Source organism: Bubalus bubalis, chromosome 1, assembly GCF_019923935.1.
Source record: "Bubalus bubalis isolate 160015118507 breed Murrah chromosome 1, NDDB_SH_1, whole genome shotgun sequence".
Taxonomy (NCBI): domain Eukaryota; kingdom Metazoa; phylum Chordata; class Mammalia; order Artiodactyla; family Bovidae; genus Bubalus; species Bubalus bubalis.
Window position 1 is genome coordinate 187206084 of NC_059157.1, and position 17505 is coordinate 187223588.

The 17505-nt window shown below is 53.3% G+C and overlaps 1 protein-coding gene across 1 annotated transcript in view; it reads left to right on the forward strand.

The window, feature by feature from the left end:
- The window catches only part of UMODL1 (uromodulin like 1), a 79841-nt gene that overhangs the window by 41016 nt on the left and 21320 nt on the right, over positions 1–17505 (forward strand). Inside the window, exons 10-16 of the mRNA XM_044947356.2 lie at positions 3881–4018; positions 5421–6002; positions 7123–7380; positions 9221–9333; positions 12660–12873; positions 14492–14629; positions 16350–16669. Coding sequence (XP_044803291.2) covers positions 3881–4018; positions 5421–6002; positions 7123–7380; positions 9221–9333; positions 12660–12873; positions 14492–14629; positions 16350–16669 — 1763 coding nt within the window. The remainder of the gene's footprint in view (positions 1–3880; positions 4019–5420; positions 6003–7122; positions 7381–9220; positions 9334–12659; positions 12874–14491; positions 14630–16349; positions 16670–17505) is intronic.

The window sequence follows — 17505 nt, forward strand, 5'->3', positions numbered from 1 at the left end:
CAAGACACTGAGTGGCCGCGTGCCTGGTCTTCCTCTGGGGTGGTGTACATGTGCGGGGAGGCCCAGTGTTGAGCAGCACCCTGGTTCTCGGATCCTGTCCATGCTGCTCAGCGAGGGAGGCTGGCTGTGGTGGAATCCCAGCTCTGATGCTGGCTCGCCGTGGGCCACTGTACGAGGGGCTTTGCCTCCTGGGCCTCAGTGTACTCATCTGGGAGATGGGAAGGGGAGGACACATCCCACCTCGTGGATAAATGAGGGAGTGCTGAGGGGGATGGGGGGGCAGTTAGCAGGTGCCCGGCGCACATCTGACAGCACCGCCCAACACGTCGGGGTAATGCTGCTCTAGGACTTACTTCCGTACTTTGGAAGAGTTCTCGGGCCTGGACAGTCCCCCACTGGACCTCCCCCATCCTCCTTCCCCTTGTTCCCCTTGTCTCTCCAGCCTTCGCCCCCCACCCCTTCCTAAAACTGTGCTCAGAAAGGGCTGTGCTGCTCACCTGCTCCAAGTGCCGACGACCCACTGGGCCTCCACCTGTGTCCACGTGGCCTGCATGCCGTGTGCAGACCTTGGCCCAACAAGGCCCTGACGGTGGCATCGTTCAGTGTGAGGGATCCCCTGGGTCCAGCAGTACCCGGGCAGCAACGCCTCCTCCTGTGACCTCAGGACAGGCCCAGCCACGCTCCCCAAAACTTCCCATCGGCCATGGGCCCCTGACGGCCTCGCAGATGCAGGGGCCCTTCCGGTGGCCTCTGTGGGCAGTGGGAGAAGGCGTGGGCAGGGGAGCCTGGCCCCGGGACTGTCACCACCCCCTGGCCTGCTGATGGGGCTCTTTCACCACCATCAGTGCTGCTGCCTTTGGTGCCAGCTGCCGTTAGAACCCAGATCTCTGTGCCCACCTGCCTCCTTGAGTGAGACTCTGGCACCGGCCCCCAGGAAAGGCTGAGGGCTCTGGCCAGGCAGGCTTCACCCCCAAAGGCCACCTGGGCCTCCAAGACAGCTTGGAGCCTCCCGAGGAGCCTGCCTTTACAGGGATGGAGTGGCTGGTCCTTGGGCCTCCCTGCCTCATTCCTGAGGGTTACTTGTATGGGGAGTTGCAACTCTCCCATGGCCTCCCCCTCCTCTGGTCAGGGGGCCACACCCTCATCCCAGCTTCCTGCCTGTAGGAGCAGAGTGCAGGCCCCATAGGGGATCCTGTCTGCATCCTTGTCTGGTGGTCTGGGAGGCATGAAGGCTGCGCGGCAGCTCCCACGGCTCACAGGCCTGAAGCCAAGACCTGCATGGCCCCAGGCTTTGGTACAAGACCAGAGTTGTTTCGGCTTGCTCCTGAGCCCTGTGCTGGCTGAGTGAGCAGGGAATCACCTCCCCTAGATAACCTCCAAAGCTCTGCAGATTGAACTCAGGTCTCAGCGGGGCCTCCACTCTCCTCGTGGTCGTCTGCCCCGGCTGGCCTGGCTCCGGCCCTGGCCTTAACCATCAGCACCTTTGAGCCACTGCAGGCTGGAGGTTGGGCAGCACTCCAGGGGATCTGGGCCAGCGGGGAGCCCAGGGTCAGGGTGTAACTGTTGCATCAGCTGATGAGCCTGCTGGTCTTCTGTGAAGATCACATGAAGCAAAACTGAAAACCACAAAACAGGCCTCTGAGCACCCGGCTGCAGAGCTTTCTCTGCACAAAACTGAACCTTTTCTGCCTTATCTTCACTCAAAGCCCAGCCAAGTCCAGGCTCCTCGGGCACCCTGAGCCTGGCCAGGGAACCTGCCCTGGAGCTCTTGGGAAACCTGTGCAGAGGGCTGGTGACCACCCCTCATGGGGACTGTCAGCCACCTCAAGGTACCCAGCTTCCCCTGATGGCAGAGGGTGACTCTGCTCAGAGCCACCTGTTCTTCTTGGAGTGGGAGTGGGACAGGCAGTGACCCACAAAGCCAGACCTGAAGGATGGTTTGCCAGGGCTGGGGGAAGACTGTTCCCTCACCTGGCTCCTCCCAGGAGATATAGCTTGAGTATTTTATTTTTGTTTACTTTTAGATTGGAGTGTAGTTGATTTACAATGTTGTGTGAGTTTTAGGTGTACAGCAAAGTGAATTAGTTTTACATATACATTTGTTGTTCTTCAGCAGCTAAGTCATGTCCAACTTTTGCAACCGCTCTTGGCCAGGCTTCCCTATCTTTACTGTCTCCCAGAGTTTGCTCAAACCCATGTCCATTGAGTTGGTGATGCCATCCAACCATCTCATCCTCTGTCATCCTCTTCTCCTCCTGCCCTCAATCTTTCCCAGCATCAGGGTCTTTTCTAATTTATCAGCTCTTCGCATCAGGTGACCAAAGTATTAGAGCTTCAGCTTCAGCATCAGTCCTTCTAATGAGATTCAGAGTCCTTTAGGACTGACTGGTTTGATCTTACTGTCCAAGGGACTCTCAAGAGTCTTCTCCAGCACTATAGTTCAGAAGGATCAAGTCTTCATGGCTCAGCCTTCTTTATGGTCCAACTATTATCTCCGTACCTGAGTATTGGAAAAACTGCTGGAAATACATATACATAGATTACACAGAGTTCTCTGTGCAATGCAGTAGGTCCTTATTAGTTATCTATTTTATTACACAGTAGGGTGTGTACTGTGCATGTTAATCCCAGCCTATACCTTCCCCCTTTCCCCTTGTAACCATAAGGTGGTTTTCTACATCTGCGACTCTCTCTCTGTTTTGTAAATAAGTGCATTTGTACCCTTTTTTTCCAGATTTCCCATATAAGTGATATATGTTTGTCTTTCTTCCTTAAGATTTTATTCTGCTTACTCTCCTGTAGCACCTTATTGATCAGTCATGCGCCAACATGTCCAAAGCTATGGGATTCTTTTCTCCAGCAGGGCTGCACGTGGGGCTAGGGGTAACCAGGGGGCCCAGAAGAGGGGAGGGGAGGGGGCGGCGGGAGAAGGAGGAGGGGGGATTCTCCTAATGAGTTTTCCCTAAAGCTGGCCCTGGCTGAGAAAGGACAGGAGGATTTGGGGGGATTTACAGGGCTGGGGGCAGTGGGTATTTACAGGGCACACTTAACAGCCTACTTTGCCCAGATCAGAAGGTTCAGGGCTTCTGGTGGCTCGAGGCCTCTGAGTCTCTCTTGGTCATTTCCCAGACCCGGAGAGGAGGTGTGCAAGGGCCGTCCTGGGTCTCAGAAGGTTCATGTTGTAGAGACTGGACACCACCTGGCTCAGTTATTTTCCTGTTTCTTTCTTGAGACACTAAATATTAAGGGATGCTGGCACATCAGAGAGAAGAGACAGCCCCTTGGGAGCAAAGAATACACAAGACGAGACTATATTCACACCTGTGGGCACCGGTGGCGGTGGTTTGGTGGTTTAGTCGCCAAATCCTGTCTGACTCTTGTGACCCCATGGACTGTAGCCCGCCAGGTTCCTCTGTCCATGGGATGTTCCAGGCAAGAATACTGAAGTGGATTGCCCTTTCCTTCTCCAGGGGATCTTCCCAACTCAGGAAACGAACCCGGGTCTCCTGCATTGCAGGCAGATTCTTTACCGACTGAGCTATGAGGGAAGCCTGTGGGTGTTAGTACCCTGAAAGGAACCGACGTCGGCTAGTTTCTGCCTCCAGATCAGACAGCGATGGAGGCAGGCAGACACTCTGTTCAGGTGGTCCTTGGTTCAGATGGAAGCTTCTGGGAGGGCTCTGTGCAGGGCCCTCCACCCCCACACCAGGTGCTGGATGCCAGGGCCTCACTGATGCCCTGCCCCAGCCCTCTGTGCGTTTGCTGAAAAGACGGTCACGGAGAGCTCGATGCCACGACCACCCTGTTCTCTGAGCAGCCTCTGCGGTGTTCTCACCGTGTGGCCGTGTTCACTCACGTCCTCGCTCCCTCCCGCCTGCAGACTGGGACGAGTGTGCAGACAGCCTGGAGCACGACTGCTCACCGGCAGCCCAGTGCATCAACCTCGAGGGCTCCTACACCTGCCGGTGCTGGACAGCCAGGGACGCCAACCCCTCCAGACCCGGCCGGGTCTGCCACGGTGCGCTCCTTCCCCACCCCCAGCTCTGGGCGGAGCCCCCTCCCCAAGGGCCTGGGCTGGAGCAGGGCCGAGCTCCATCCAGCAGGGTGGGAACAGTGCCTGGGGCCCACCATACCGTTCGGGACCTATGAGCATGGCCTAATCCCTTTTAAAACCAAAAGAAAAAATTAATATAGTAATAGTAACTGTCAATTATGAACCTAGTCTTTATACCAAAGCAGTTTTCAGAAAATTTATTTTTGGCTGTGCTGGGTCTCTGCTGCCATGTACACTAATTGCCGTGCACAAGCTTCTCATTGCGGTGGCTTCTCTTGTTTCCGAGCACGGACCCTAGGGCACTCAGGCCTCAGTAGTTGCAGCCCTGTGGCTCTAGAGCACCGGCTCAGTAGTTTTGCTGCACGGGCACAGTTGCTCTGTGGCATGTGGGAACTTCCCGGATCGGGGATCGAACTTGTATCTCCTGCTTTGGCAGGCAGATTCTTTTCCACTGAGCCACCAGGGAAGTCCCTGTACCAATACAGTTTTAAAGTATGACTTTAAATTATTGTTTTGAATGAAAAGGCCTGAGAAAGTCCTGATGAAACCCCTGGAGGGAGCAGGTGGCCCCTTCCTGGGTGGCCCAGATCCTGAGAGGGATAGGAGCCCAGATAAGCATGGAGAAGGCCTCGAGGTGAGGCCTTTGAGCCCCATTCTAGGCACATCTCGGCTCCAAGATTCTGGAGATAGGATGCGGTTCTAATCAGCTGGTTGGGGATACCTGGAGTGCTGAGCCAAGGAGTAGGAGGAAGTCATGTACAGATTCGCAGTGCTGTGATTGACTAGCAATGTCTGCTTTGGGGGCAGGTGGGCAGTGGAGATGCTCAGCCACCTGTCTGCTCTGCCATCCCTGCTAAAGCCTTCTGGCTGGAAGCAGCAGCAGAGAATTTTCCCTAGGGAGCAAGCCTCTAGTCCTTACCTACTGTGTATACTGTCCTGCTTCTTGAGAACCACACAGTCACTCCCCTCCCATCCTCTTTCTTACACGTGTAATGCCCAGCAGGCTGGTAAGAGTGACCAGCACCAACCCCCACACTGGGCACACATTTGGGGGAAACTGTCCTAGTCTCTTAAGGGCCAGATGCACCCATCTGAGGCCTGCAGGAACCAAGCCCTGCATTTATGTTCTGGTTCTGCAGCCACTGGGTGGACCCCCTACTGACGGTAGGGGCATCCTCACTGGTCAAATGAAGAAGCCTCCTGGCCTTTAAAGAGAGTTCTTGGGAAACCAAATACATGGGTCCTGTTGAATACTCTGAATCACCCACTGGGACAGCCTGTGTCCCCCTTAAATTCCCCTGGTGGGTGGCTGTGCTTGGTCGGGGTAGACCAGACACCCCATCTGAGCCTGGCTGTGTTTTGGCAGGTGACATGGAGAGTCCCACGGATGTGCCGTCTCCAATGTCAGAGGTCACAGCCTCAGTTTCCAACACAGAAACAACATCCTTCAGTCTGGAGACCCCTGCCTTGTCCCCCGGCCCTGAACACCTATGGAGGACCCCTGCAGCAGGCCAGGCCTGGACCTTAGGGCTCCCACCCAGGAGAGGAGTCAGCGGCTTGGGCAGCCACAGTGGTAACAGCACCGGGCATGACATGGAGAAGGCCAGTGTGGCCCCAGGCCTGGGGACTGGCCAGTGGACGGCCAGCAGGATGGCCTTCTCCCCCAGGGATCCTGGGCCAACCCACAGCTCCTCTCTTGGGGCCACGGACAGCCTGCCAGACACCCCTGGACAGTCACCCCCTAACTCTACTGTGGAGCTGCCGTTCTGGCCCACTCCTGCCCTGGATCCCATGGGCCACATCGAGTGGCACTCCAGCCTCCCCCTGAGGGACACACCCCCAGCACCTCTGGATCCCACGTGGGCACACAACTTGGACCCTGGGCCCTTTAGCTCCCCAGACCAGCCCTTGGCCCCCACGCCTGCATCTCTGAGGACCCCAGCCTGCGGTGAGTGGCAAGGAGAGTGTGTCCACGGGCTGTGTGGAGCCACGTGGTGTGTGAGCTCCCATAAGCAAAGGCTCACACAGTCCAGGGCCATCAGCAGCACTGGGCGGGCCCTCATTGTATGCTGTGTAGACCCACTGCAGCACACCCAGTCCCCGAGAGGCCAGCTCCCAGTCTAGTTAGGGTGAGAACTTGGCGTCCCCTCTTTCTCTCCAGCCCTGAGCTCCCCCTTCCTGCTTCCCCTTTGGCCAACAGCAGGAGCAGGAAATCGAGCAGGTGTCACATTAAGGGCCCTGAGCACGGGGGCACTTCTCCCCAGTAGTGTTGGGCCCCAACTGTTCTGCACCTCTCCAACAGTGCTGCACCCTTCACCCAGGTACAGACCCCAGCAGGGCTGCACCCTCAAGCCCACTGCAGCCCCCAGCAGTTCTGTATTCCTCCCGCCACCCGCAGCCACACTGCCCCCAGCCGCTCCACATCACCCATTACCTGCAGAGGTTTGGCCATTGTCAATAGTCCAGGGTGATACCCCAGGAGCCAGGTGGCCACTCTGAGAAGGAAACAGCCTGGCAATGCAGCTCCCATGGAAGGCGATAGCCCTGGCACCCTTGTGTGAGTTCCCCAAGCCAGTCTGACCCGGGATTGCATCCACATGGAACCCACTGTCAACTGTGGCTCCATTGATGCGTGTCCTCTGCTGCACAAGGCTGGATTCCAGACTAAACTCTTAAGCCTGCGTAAACAGCCCCAAGTCACCTGCAGGAATGGTCTGTGATCAGCAATGGCCACCTGGCTAATTCCTTGGGAAGTGTGCCTGGGGGCTGAGGAGGGGGACCCCTGGAGGAGCCACCCAGAACCTCCTCAAGAAAACTTTGTTTCTGGAGGTCCTGGGACCTCAGGGTGGACACAGAGTCAACCTGAGGGCAGGGAAGCCATGCCCAGGAGCCCAGGGCTCAGGGGGCAATCGAGGGACCCTGCACCCAAGCATGTAGCTGGTGGCAAGTGGACTTGACGTCCCCTGAGGATGCTCGTGTCCCCACATGGTGGGGTGAAAGTTTATCCTTCCTCTTACTGGGAACCTTGGATTGATTTTAATCAGGGGCATTTATATTCCATTTCTCAGCTCCCATCCCCATCGGAAGGGTCACTGTCTCCAATGTGACCAGCACGGGCTTTCATGTGGCCTGGGTGGCGGATCCCACCCTGCGCCCCACTTTCCAGCTCAGCCTGGTTTCTGCTCGGAGCCCCACCGTGCACCTGCAGACACATAAAGCAAGCCTGATGGTGTCAGGCCTGGAGCCCGGCGTCCTGTACCTGGTGGAGATCGTGGCCAGAGCATGTGGGCAAGAAAGTGCCAAAGCCCAGCTGAAAGTGAGGACAGGTAACAGGCTCTAGAAACAATGTCACCATGAGTTCTTAAAGGGAGGAGAAAAAGTAGGAAAGAGCTTTTCAATGGGTGAAGGTTTAAAACAGCTGCATTTATGTGTGGATGCTGGCTTTCTGTTCTTCTCAGTGTAGGAATACCTGGCTTGCTTCTTCCTCAGCTGGGGTTCAAAGGCCATATGGGAGGGGGCTTATTTCAGGGACAAATGAATGAATGAGTGAAGTCGCTCAGTCGTGTCTGACTCTTTGCAACCCCATGGACTCCTCTGTCCATAGAATTTTCCTGGCAAGGATACTGGAGTGGGTTGCCATTTCCTTCTCCAGGGGATCTTCCTGATCCAGGAATCAAACCGAGGTTTCATGCACTGCAGGCAGACTCTTTACCATCTGAGCCACCAAGGAAGCCCCATTTCAGGGACAGTTGGTGGGCAAAGAGGCTGCTTTGCACAGTGTCCAGACTCTGCAGAGGCTGCAGACCCTTGATCACCTGTGTCCTCATGGCTACACGGCAGGGAAATGGTCACAATGCTGTGCCGTGTGCTCAGTTGTGTCCGACCTTTGCAACTCTGTGGACTGTAGCCCACCAGGCTTGTCTGTCTATGGGATTTTCCAGGCGAGAACACTGGAGTGGGTAGTCATGCCCTTCTCCAGGGGATCTTCCTGACCTAGGGTCTCTTTCATTTCCTGCATCAGTAGACAGTACCATTAGAGCTACTGAGGCGCTTGTGCAGTGCTGGTCTATGCAATTTCTCTGACCTCTCTCACTCCTAGTGGACATGGTCTTCAAGAAAGATGATGATGGATAGATCTGTGAGTGAGCCCCACCCTGAGCCTAGGGCTGCAGAGTAAGAGAGAGGGGAGTAGAATTAAGCAAGTCAAATGTATTAATAAACTCTGATAAGGTGGACCTGATTTTTTTTTTTTTGCGTTGAGGGGCTGGGTTTCCTTTGTGGTGCTTGTGTTCTATACAAGCTTGTGAGAGCCTGTGGCTCGTGAGGGCGTCTCAAGTTGCAGAGTGTGGGCTCAGTAGGTATAGTGCACAGGTTAGTTGCCCCAAGGCATGTGAGATCTTAGTTCCCCGACCAGGGATCAAACCTGAGTCCCCTGTGTTAGAAGGAGGATTCTTAACCACTAACACAAACCTGTGTTAGTTCCCTGTGTAAGAAGGCGGATTCTTAACCACTGGACCACCAGGGCAGTCCCAAGGTGAAGGTGATTCTTGTCGATAGGTATATATTCAGGTAATATTTCTCTTTTCTCCTTATTAGCATTTGTCATCCACATATTTTCTTGAATATCTAACTTGCCTGAGCAGCCAAGGGCAGGCCTGGTGTTGCAGATTAGTTATCAAATCTTGGGCATCCATCCAAGAATTGGTAACAGTCATCTCCAAGGTGGGGTGTGCACCCCTCGGGTGATACCTAAGATGTCCCATTAGGGTGTAGTCAGAAATGTCTAGAACTTTTGTTTATATGCTTTAACTTCACTGTGGACTGGGATTTAGAAAGGAGACGGTGGGTGAGGGTGCTAAGTGCAAGTTCATGGTGAGCTGAAGGAGGGGAGATCACTGCTGGCTGGATGAGTCCAAGTTGCAAGGGCTGATCTGGTTCTGTGGCTCCAGAAAGGTCTCTGTCTGTTTCCAGGCTTCGTCCCGCTGTCCTCTGGACCTGAGGGGCCGTGTCTATACACACCGGGTGCTGTTCCTTCTTTACAGAGTGCAAACCAGCCTCCCTTTGACATTCTTCCTGACTGATGTGAAAATACTACTATTAAGACAGAGATGATAACCTGTTACTTGACACTTACCATGGCAAACATGTTTATTCTCCATCCTGCAGCGGCTCAGAAGCTCAGTGGGAAAGTCAGAATAGTGAACGTCAGGTATTTAGAATCCTTCAGCAACACCAGCAGCGAGCAGTCCCAGGCCTTCCTAGAGCTCTTCTTGAGGACGGTAAGTTGGTGGAATCGGTCCTTATTTTCTCCTGGGATGTGAAGGAGGGAGGTGGTAGCATCCTGAACAGCCAATGGGGGTTCAGACTTGACTGAGGAAGGCCACGGATTCCTCATTTCTGGAGGAAGCTGGGGCATCCAGCTCTGCTGAGGGGCCTGTGTGTTCTGATCTGTCATTAAATAGACACACCAGCAGGCGAGGGACACACCTTTTCCTCTGCTTCTGGTTGTTTTCTTTTTCCTTCTCTTTGTTGCAGTGCACTCTGTAACCCCTTTGGCATTTTTTTGGCATCCCAAAGAATGTACATTGTTACAATTTATTTATAGTAGCAATATGTTATTTTTGCTGATGGTTAGGTTACCTTTTGATGAATAGAGAATGCACTAGTTGAGATCTTGTTTGCATAGAGCAAGAGTCCCCAGCCTCCAGGATCGAATGCCTGGAGAGCTGAGATGGAGCTGGCGTAATAACAATAGAGATAGAGGGCACAATAAATGTGCTTGAATCATCCCAAACCATCTCCCCTGGGTCTGTGGAACATTTATCTCCCACAAAACCAGTCCCTGGTGCCAAAAAGGTTGGGGACCGCTGGCATAGAGGACATCTGAGATATTTTAGCATTTCCTTACTCTGGCAGTTTAAGATGCGGACCTGAGAGAGCTTGGCAGCGCCACCTATTGGTGGAGTCGTAACAGGACGAAGCCTCAGCAATGCTGGAGGCTGCGATGTCTGGTGCTGCTTTTCAAGCCCATCAGCCGTTACTGATAAAATAGGCACACTGCCTCCAGGAACCGTCCCATTGGTGATGTTTGGGGTCTGGAATCCTGCTTTATTTATCCTGAGGTCCCCAGCTCCTGGCCCAGTGTGTGGATAGATTCCAGAGCTGTTGATGGTCTGACTCACGTGTGTATCACCAGCCTCCTTGGGTTAAACGATAGTTGCACATCACAAGTTGGATCATATCGCAGGCTGAGTGCCAAAGAATTGATTCATTCAAATTGTGGTGCTGGAGAAGACTCCTGAGAGTCCCTTGGACTGCAAGATCAAACCAGTCAATCTTAAAGGATATCAACCCTGAATATTCATTGGAGGACTGATGCTGAAGTTGAAGCTCCACTACTTTAGCCACCTGATGCAAACAGTCAACTCATTGGAAAAGATCCTGATGCTGGAAAAGACTGAAGGCAAAAGGAGAAGAGGACGGCAGAGGATGTTGAGATAGCATCACTGACTCTACAGACATGAATTTGAACAAACTCCAGGAGATAGTGAAGGACGGGGGAGCCTGGTGTGCTCTAGTCCATGGGGTTGCAAAGAGTCAGAGAGAACTTAGTGACTGAAAACAGACTGTAGCCTGGCCACCAGGCTCCTCTGCCCATGGGATTCTCCAGGCAAGCATACTGGCGTGGGTTGGCATGCCCTCCTGCAGGGGGTCTTGTTGAACCAGCAATTGAGCCTGTGTCTCCTGCATTGGCAGGCGGATTCTTTACCACTGAGCCACCTGGGAGGCCCCTAACAACAACACGTATCACATTAAGCAACAATCACTGAGATCATATCTCACAGCTCTAGTGGCCTCACGAGACAGCTTCATTACCACTCAGTTCAGTTCAGTTCAGTCGCTCAGTCATGTCCGACTCTTTGCGACCCCATGAATCTCAGCACGCCAGGCCTCCCTGTCCATCACCAACTCCCAGAGTTCACTCAGACTCACGTCCATCGAGTCAGTGATGCCATCCAGCCATCTCATCCTCTGTCCGTCCCCTTCTCCTCCTGCCCCCAATCCTTCCCAGCATCAGAGTCTTTTCCACTCAAGTTCCCTGATTAACCTTTCTTTTTAAAAACATTTCATATTTTTGCCTATTTGAGGGGACAGTTTGCTATCTGGAATTTCTGCATAGCAAATAATTGTGCAACTTAATACCTACATAGGACATTAAGACACATTTTGGGATGTTGTGGGATAATGTGTCGCTTTTTTCTTTGTCACTTCCTAGCAAGGGGCTTGGAGCTTTGCTTTGAGTCTGGCTTGTAATGCAGACAAGAGTGACTTTAACCCAAGGCTCTGACAGAGCCATCTCTGGAAATCCCAGAGAGAAAGAAAGAGAGACAGAGACAGAGAAGACCAGCTCTTCCAACGACAATGGTGGCAGCCACGTGACTGCAGGCGGCTTTGGGGTCTCCAGAGCGTCCACAGTCTCTCGTGGGTGATATGCTCACATTGGCTGTCCCAAGGCTGGGGATCCACAAGCCTGTGCCTGAACCTCATGCAGTTTAGATGCAGATGAGTTATTCTTATGAGGGCAAACCATGGAGGTGGGCTTTTCCATGGCAGATTTGCGCTATATGGACCACTCAAAGCTCATCATATGATGGGGGTAGTTTTCTAGGCATTTAGGCCATGATAGGTTAGAATGGAATAATATGATTATTATTACATACAGGATTCTGTCCAAACTGATAGAATAATAAGCAAGGCTTATAAGGGCAGGACTCTTGAGAGTCACTTAGACAGCAAGGAGAACCAACTAGTCAATCCTATAGGAAATCAGTCCTGAATCTTCATTGGAAGGACTGATGATGAAGCTCTAATACTTTGGTCACCTGATGCTAAGAGCTGACTCACTGGAAAAGAACCTGATGCTGGGAAAGATTGAAAACAGGAGGAGAAGGGGACGACAGAGGATAAGATGGTTGGGTGGCATCACTGATTCAATGGACAGGACTTTGAGCAGGCTCGGGGAGATAGTGAAGGACAGGGAAGCCTGGTGTGCTGCAGTCCATGAGGTCGTGAACAGTCAGACACGACTGAGCAACTGAACAGCAACAACAGCTAGGATGCTCAAGGGAAGCGGTCTTCGGGAAGGCAAGCGGCGAGAAAGAAAGGCAAATGTCCTGCAGCATGAGAATCACAAGGACTGTTCTGGAACAAACCAAGTTGGGGAGGTGGGGTCGCTCCCTTTGACCACTCGTTCAGCCATCCCCCACCCCCACAGCTCTGAGCCAAGAGTGATCAGCAGATCCTAACTGCCCTCGTGAGCCCCCTACCAGGTTATGAGCCCCATAGGGTAGGGCTTTGGCACTCAGCCCCTGACCGGCTGGTCGGTGGGGAGGACAGGACTCATTGTCTCAGACTCCACTGGTATTTGTGCTGGGCCTGGGGACTTGGCAGACAGGGATCAGGCCAGAGCTGACCCGTGGCTTTGACACCTTTCCCAAGGCCAGCCCTGCTGCTGGCCACAGTCCCCAGAGGAACCACTTTAGAATGAGGACCCTGTCTCCTCTCTCAGTGGGCAGCTCTTCTCACCAGCCCTGTTTCTCTGAAGGTGCGGAATTCCTTGCCAGCCTTCATGCTTCAGCACCTGGACACAGGTGAGGTGCGCATAGAAGTGACCCGCATCTCCAACGGCAGCGTCGTGGTAGAGTTCACCTTGCTGGTTATCACAGACATGGATGTCTGGGAAGTGTCTGCTGCATTCCTGGCTGCCTTTCGGAACACCTCTCTGCTGGAGGTGGTCAGAGATGACACCTTCATAGGGGGTAGGTGGAGGCCAGGCCCCCATGGAGACTCACTCCCCAAAGGAGGCAGTGAAATCCCCCCACTGGCTTCGTTTCTGAAAGATGTGCCTCCTCGTAAGGGCCTCCCAGCGTGGGATGAAAATGGAAACCTATAGGACCCTTGTCTCTCTTATTGCTACTATGGTTTTTTTGAAAAGGTGTAAGGGTTGAAAACATCTTCTGATGAACCTGCCAGGATGCCCAGGGACACTGTCTCCCTTCTGCGTCCTGCTCCTTCCTCCTCTGCTGCTCTTCAATAGGATGGGCAGAGGGCAGACAGGCCCCTCTCTGCAGCCAGACTTCCTCCCCAGCACAGTTGCCAAGGAGATCTTAGGAAGAATAATTGAAAAGAAAAGCAGGGAGTAGAAGCCATTCAGAGTCTCTTCTCATATTGTATTGGTCAGCCCAAGCTGTCGTTAAAAAAAAAACAAAACAAAAACCACGGATGGAGTGACTTTGTTTACAGACATTTATTGTCTCACAATTCTAGACACTGGGTGCCAGCTGATTTTGGTGAGGGCCCTCTCCTGATGTGTAGGGGCCACCCTGCAGCTGTGTCCTTGAGTGGCCTTTCCTCTCTGTGTGCAGACAGAGGGCTCTGGTGTCTCTTATATAAGGCCATCAGTCCTGATCAGATCAGCACCCCTCTCTTACGATCTCAGCTAACCTTAATTATCTTCTGAAGGGCCCATCTCGAATTACAGTCCTACTGGGTGTCAAGGCTTCAACATACAGATTTTGAGGGCACACAGTTCCGTCCTTAGCACGCACCAGGCCCAAGAATACACGATAAAAGGCTTAGAGTTATATGTATGGGTAAAATAAAAAACAATATAGATGAATATTTTTCTGAATTTTGGAATGAGAAGGGTTAAGCCTACAGAGAAAAAGACTGGAATAGCTACCTCTATAAAAAATTCAAGCTCTCATTCAAACAAAATAGTCACCATTGTAAAGCAAGCAACAGACCAAAAAATAGTTTCAACAATCTGGTGAAGAATTATATCCCAAATATAGAGTGATCACTTGCATTGGTAATAAAATACTAAGAAAGTAATAGACACAGGTACAAAAGACCCAAATAGACGGTATGTGAAAGATGAAACACAAAGATGGAAGGCTTTGCCAAGCCCTTTTAGTTTTTATCCATTTTCTTTAGTAAAGCTGCATTATTGCTAATAAGATGAGTAACTGAGTGTAGAGATGAGAGCAGGTGGGTGGCGGGGTCCCTCTGCCTGAGACCAGGGTCAGGGTGGGGTCCTCCTTGTCTCCCGGTCTCCAGGGAGCTGAGGGGATGTTGCTGTGCCCCTCCCCCACCCCAGCATCCCCGGGTCCAGGAATCCTTCTTCCAGAACAATCTTAGCAGACTTTCTGTCACCTGCTCCCACCCCATCCCCTGTAGAAATTCAAGGTGCTACCCTGCTCTTGAGCCCTCCAGAACTGGCCATCTTTGCTGTCACTTGATATTTTAACTTTACTCCCCAAGATGCACCTCCCCCATCAAGCTGCACCTCCCCCATCAAGCTGCTGTGAACCACGGCACGGCCGCAATGCTCAGGTCCCCATGAGGGTTTCTCGTCTTGCTTTCTGAATGCTGCAGATTATGATGAGTGTGCAAGCCAGGAGGATGACTGTGCCCCGGGCTCTGCCTGCCGCAACACACTGGGCTCCTTCACCTGCAGCTGCGAGGGAGGCGCCCCTGACCTCCTGGTGGAATTTTCTGGAAGACCCTGCGAAGGTAATATTATCAGGATCCTTTGTCTGGAATACCATCAGATAGTCTGTTCTTTTAAGGACACTCATCCCCAAAGTGCGTCTTTTCTAAATGAGGTCAACATATTTTTAAGTCCTGGGCAAGTTTCTGGAGTTTATGTGTGCATGTGTAGATTCCTATGTGTGTACTTGTGCATATGTGTTCATGTGTGTGCATGTGTATATATTCTGGTACCTCCCCATCCTTCCACACACCGCCAGCCTTCTGGAGGTACCTCATCTCCTAAGTGCTTCTGATGTCCGTGATGAGAAAACACACACAAGCACTCAGGTGTGTCCTCTCAGATGCTAAAAGATGATCTTTCAAAACCCAAGTCTGTGTGACAAACGACATATGGAAATCTTTCTACTCAGCCGCACTGTCCATGCAGCACTTCTTCCACTAAATGGGACCTTGTGGATTCACTGTTTACCCTGAGATGACCCCTGCCCTCTAGGGATCTGTGGTCAATTGGAGGAGACAGACGTTTATAGGAGTGAACACGATGCCTCAGGGGATGCAAGATGTGGGCTACTTGAGGTAGAAGCAGGAGGTCCAGAGGACACTAAGTTGCTTCAGTCCTATGGGTGATGGTCAGGGTGTGGTCAGGAAAGAGGTGTCTTAGCGCCAGTCCTAAAGGATGGCTCATTCGTCATCTGGCAGAGGGGCTGCTGCGGGATGGGGTGTGGTGGTGGGTGCAGCAGTGAGAACAGAGCTGTTGAGGGTGGGCAGGGTCCAGGCACACAACCTGGGCTGGCTGCAGCTAGCGCCTGCAGGAGGTGTGCGGGAGAGCCGGAGCAGGCTACTCAGCGAGGCCAGATGAAGCCAGCTGAGAAGGCTGTGAGCACTGGGAACAGGGATTTGGGCTGCCACCTGGGGCCGGGCAGCTGGTGAGCACCTCGAGATGGGATGGCAGGGGTCAGGGGGGCAGGTGGTGGAGCTGGGCTGTAGCAGAGGCCCCGGGAGGGCCAAGCGTGTCCTGGGTCTGCCCTCAGAGGATGGGGGATGGTCTTACAGAGCCTCGTGCTCTCCCAGAGGTTGAAAGTGAGCATGCTTTAGGGAAGCGGGAAGCTGGGCAGGAGTGAGGAATCTGAGGATCCAGAGAAAACTTCATTAACCCATTTTACTTACTTATTTACTTTATTCTTGGCTGCACTGGGCCTTTGGTGCTGCGTGTGGGTTTCCATAGTTACAGCAAGCAGGGGCAACTCTCTAGTTGAGGTACAAGGTCTTAGTTGCTCTGTGCCATGTGGGATCTTCCCTGGACCAGGGATCAAACCCGTGTCCCCTGCATTGGCAGACAGATTCTTAACCACTGGACCACCATAGAAGTCTTTCATAACCCATTTTACAGAGAAGACTCAGGGGCCCCCAGGTGTGATGGCTGGTCCCAAGTCCATGAACTCATCACATGCCCAATGTCAGCCTGGGGGGACAGAGGGCCCCACAGTTCCCTGGCCATGGTGGCAAAAGTAAGCCAGGGCATGCCCAGCTGCTTGGGCTAGCAGGAACATACAACACACATGTGTGTGCAGCTGTGCTGGCATATGTAAACTCATCATGCGTGGCTTCAGGCTGCGAGTGCTTCCCATCTGCTGTCTACCTTCTGCACACACCCTGCCACCCTGTGCCACCCTGCTGGCCAGGCTCACGTGGTGGGCCCTAAACACAAACCCACTCTATGCTTCTGTCTCCTGTCTTGCAGGTGACTCTCCTGGCAACACAACTCAGGCCCCTGGCCTAGAACAGCCCCCGACCCCAACGGGAGCTGGAGCTGCCTCTGGGCAAGATACCCGCCCTGCCGCCCAGGGCCTCTCCCCACGGCTAAACCTGACTGGGGCGGTCAGGGTGCTCTGCGAGATAGAGAAGGTGGCTATTGTCATCCAGAGGCACTTCCTGCAGCAGAAGGGCATCCCTGAGTCCTCGCTGTATCTGGGGCAGCCGTCTTGCAACATCAGCGACCGAAACAGCACACACGTGACCCTGGCAGCCGCGTGGAGCGAGTGCGGGACCACCCTGCAGAGCGTGAGGCTGGGGAGAAGGCTCCGGGCATCTGATCTCTGGGTGGGAAGGGTCAGCATCTGGCCTGGGGGACTGGGAAGACACTGCACTCCGGGGTCTCTGACTCTGAGTGCAGAACTGAGCCGGGGTTAGAACAGGGTGGAGTTCTCATGGGGGAACAGGTGCAAAGTCAGCATTTATAAAATCCTCCCAGTGATTTGGATGCACAGGCCAGAAGGAGAGGTAGTGAAGGAGAAGAAGGGGCAGGAAAGCCGGGAGCCTGCGTGTACATGTATGTTTACACGTGCATGTGTATGAGGAGGTGTCTGTGTGCACGTGTGTTTGTGTATGAGAATGTGTCCGTGTGCATATGTGTCAGCGGTTGTGTATGAAGTGGCAGGAAAGCTGGGAGCCTGTGTGTGCATGTGTGTTTGTGTATGACAATGTGTCAGTGTTCGTGTGTGTTGAGGGGGATGTTTGTAAAGAATGTATGAATAATTGTGTGTGTGTGTGTGTGTGTACATTGGTGGGGGTTACCTGGATGGAGGGCCAACCAAAATTTTATTTGAGGGTCTTTCCTCTGCGGTGCAATGTGGGGAGTGGGCTTGTCCTGGCCAGAAGGCATTCACATCTCACATGCAGAGAGGGGCTCTTGGCCTCCTCCCGCCACCGACTGCTGGGGTAACTCTGAGCCAGGCTCCCGGGCCCCACTCCACATCTCTGGTTTGCAGCATCCCCATAGGGCGGGCTGATGGCTCCAGGTCCTGAGTCTCTGAAGGCTGTCTCTAGTCCACGGTTACACCCCTGTTTCCCCCCATCTCCCCTCCCTCTCCTCCCCACATTTGGCCCCTGAGCACGAG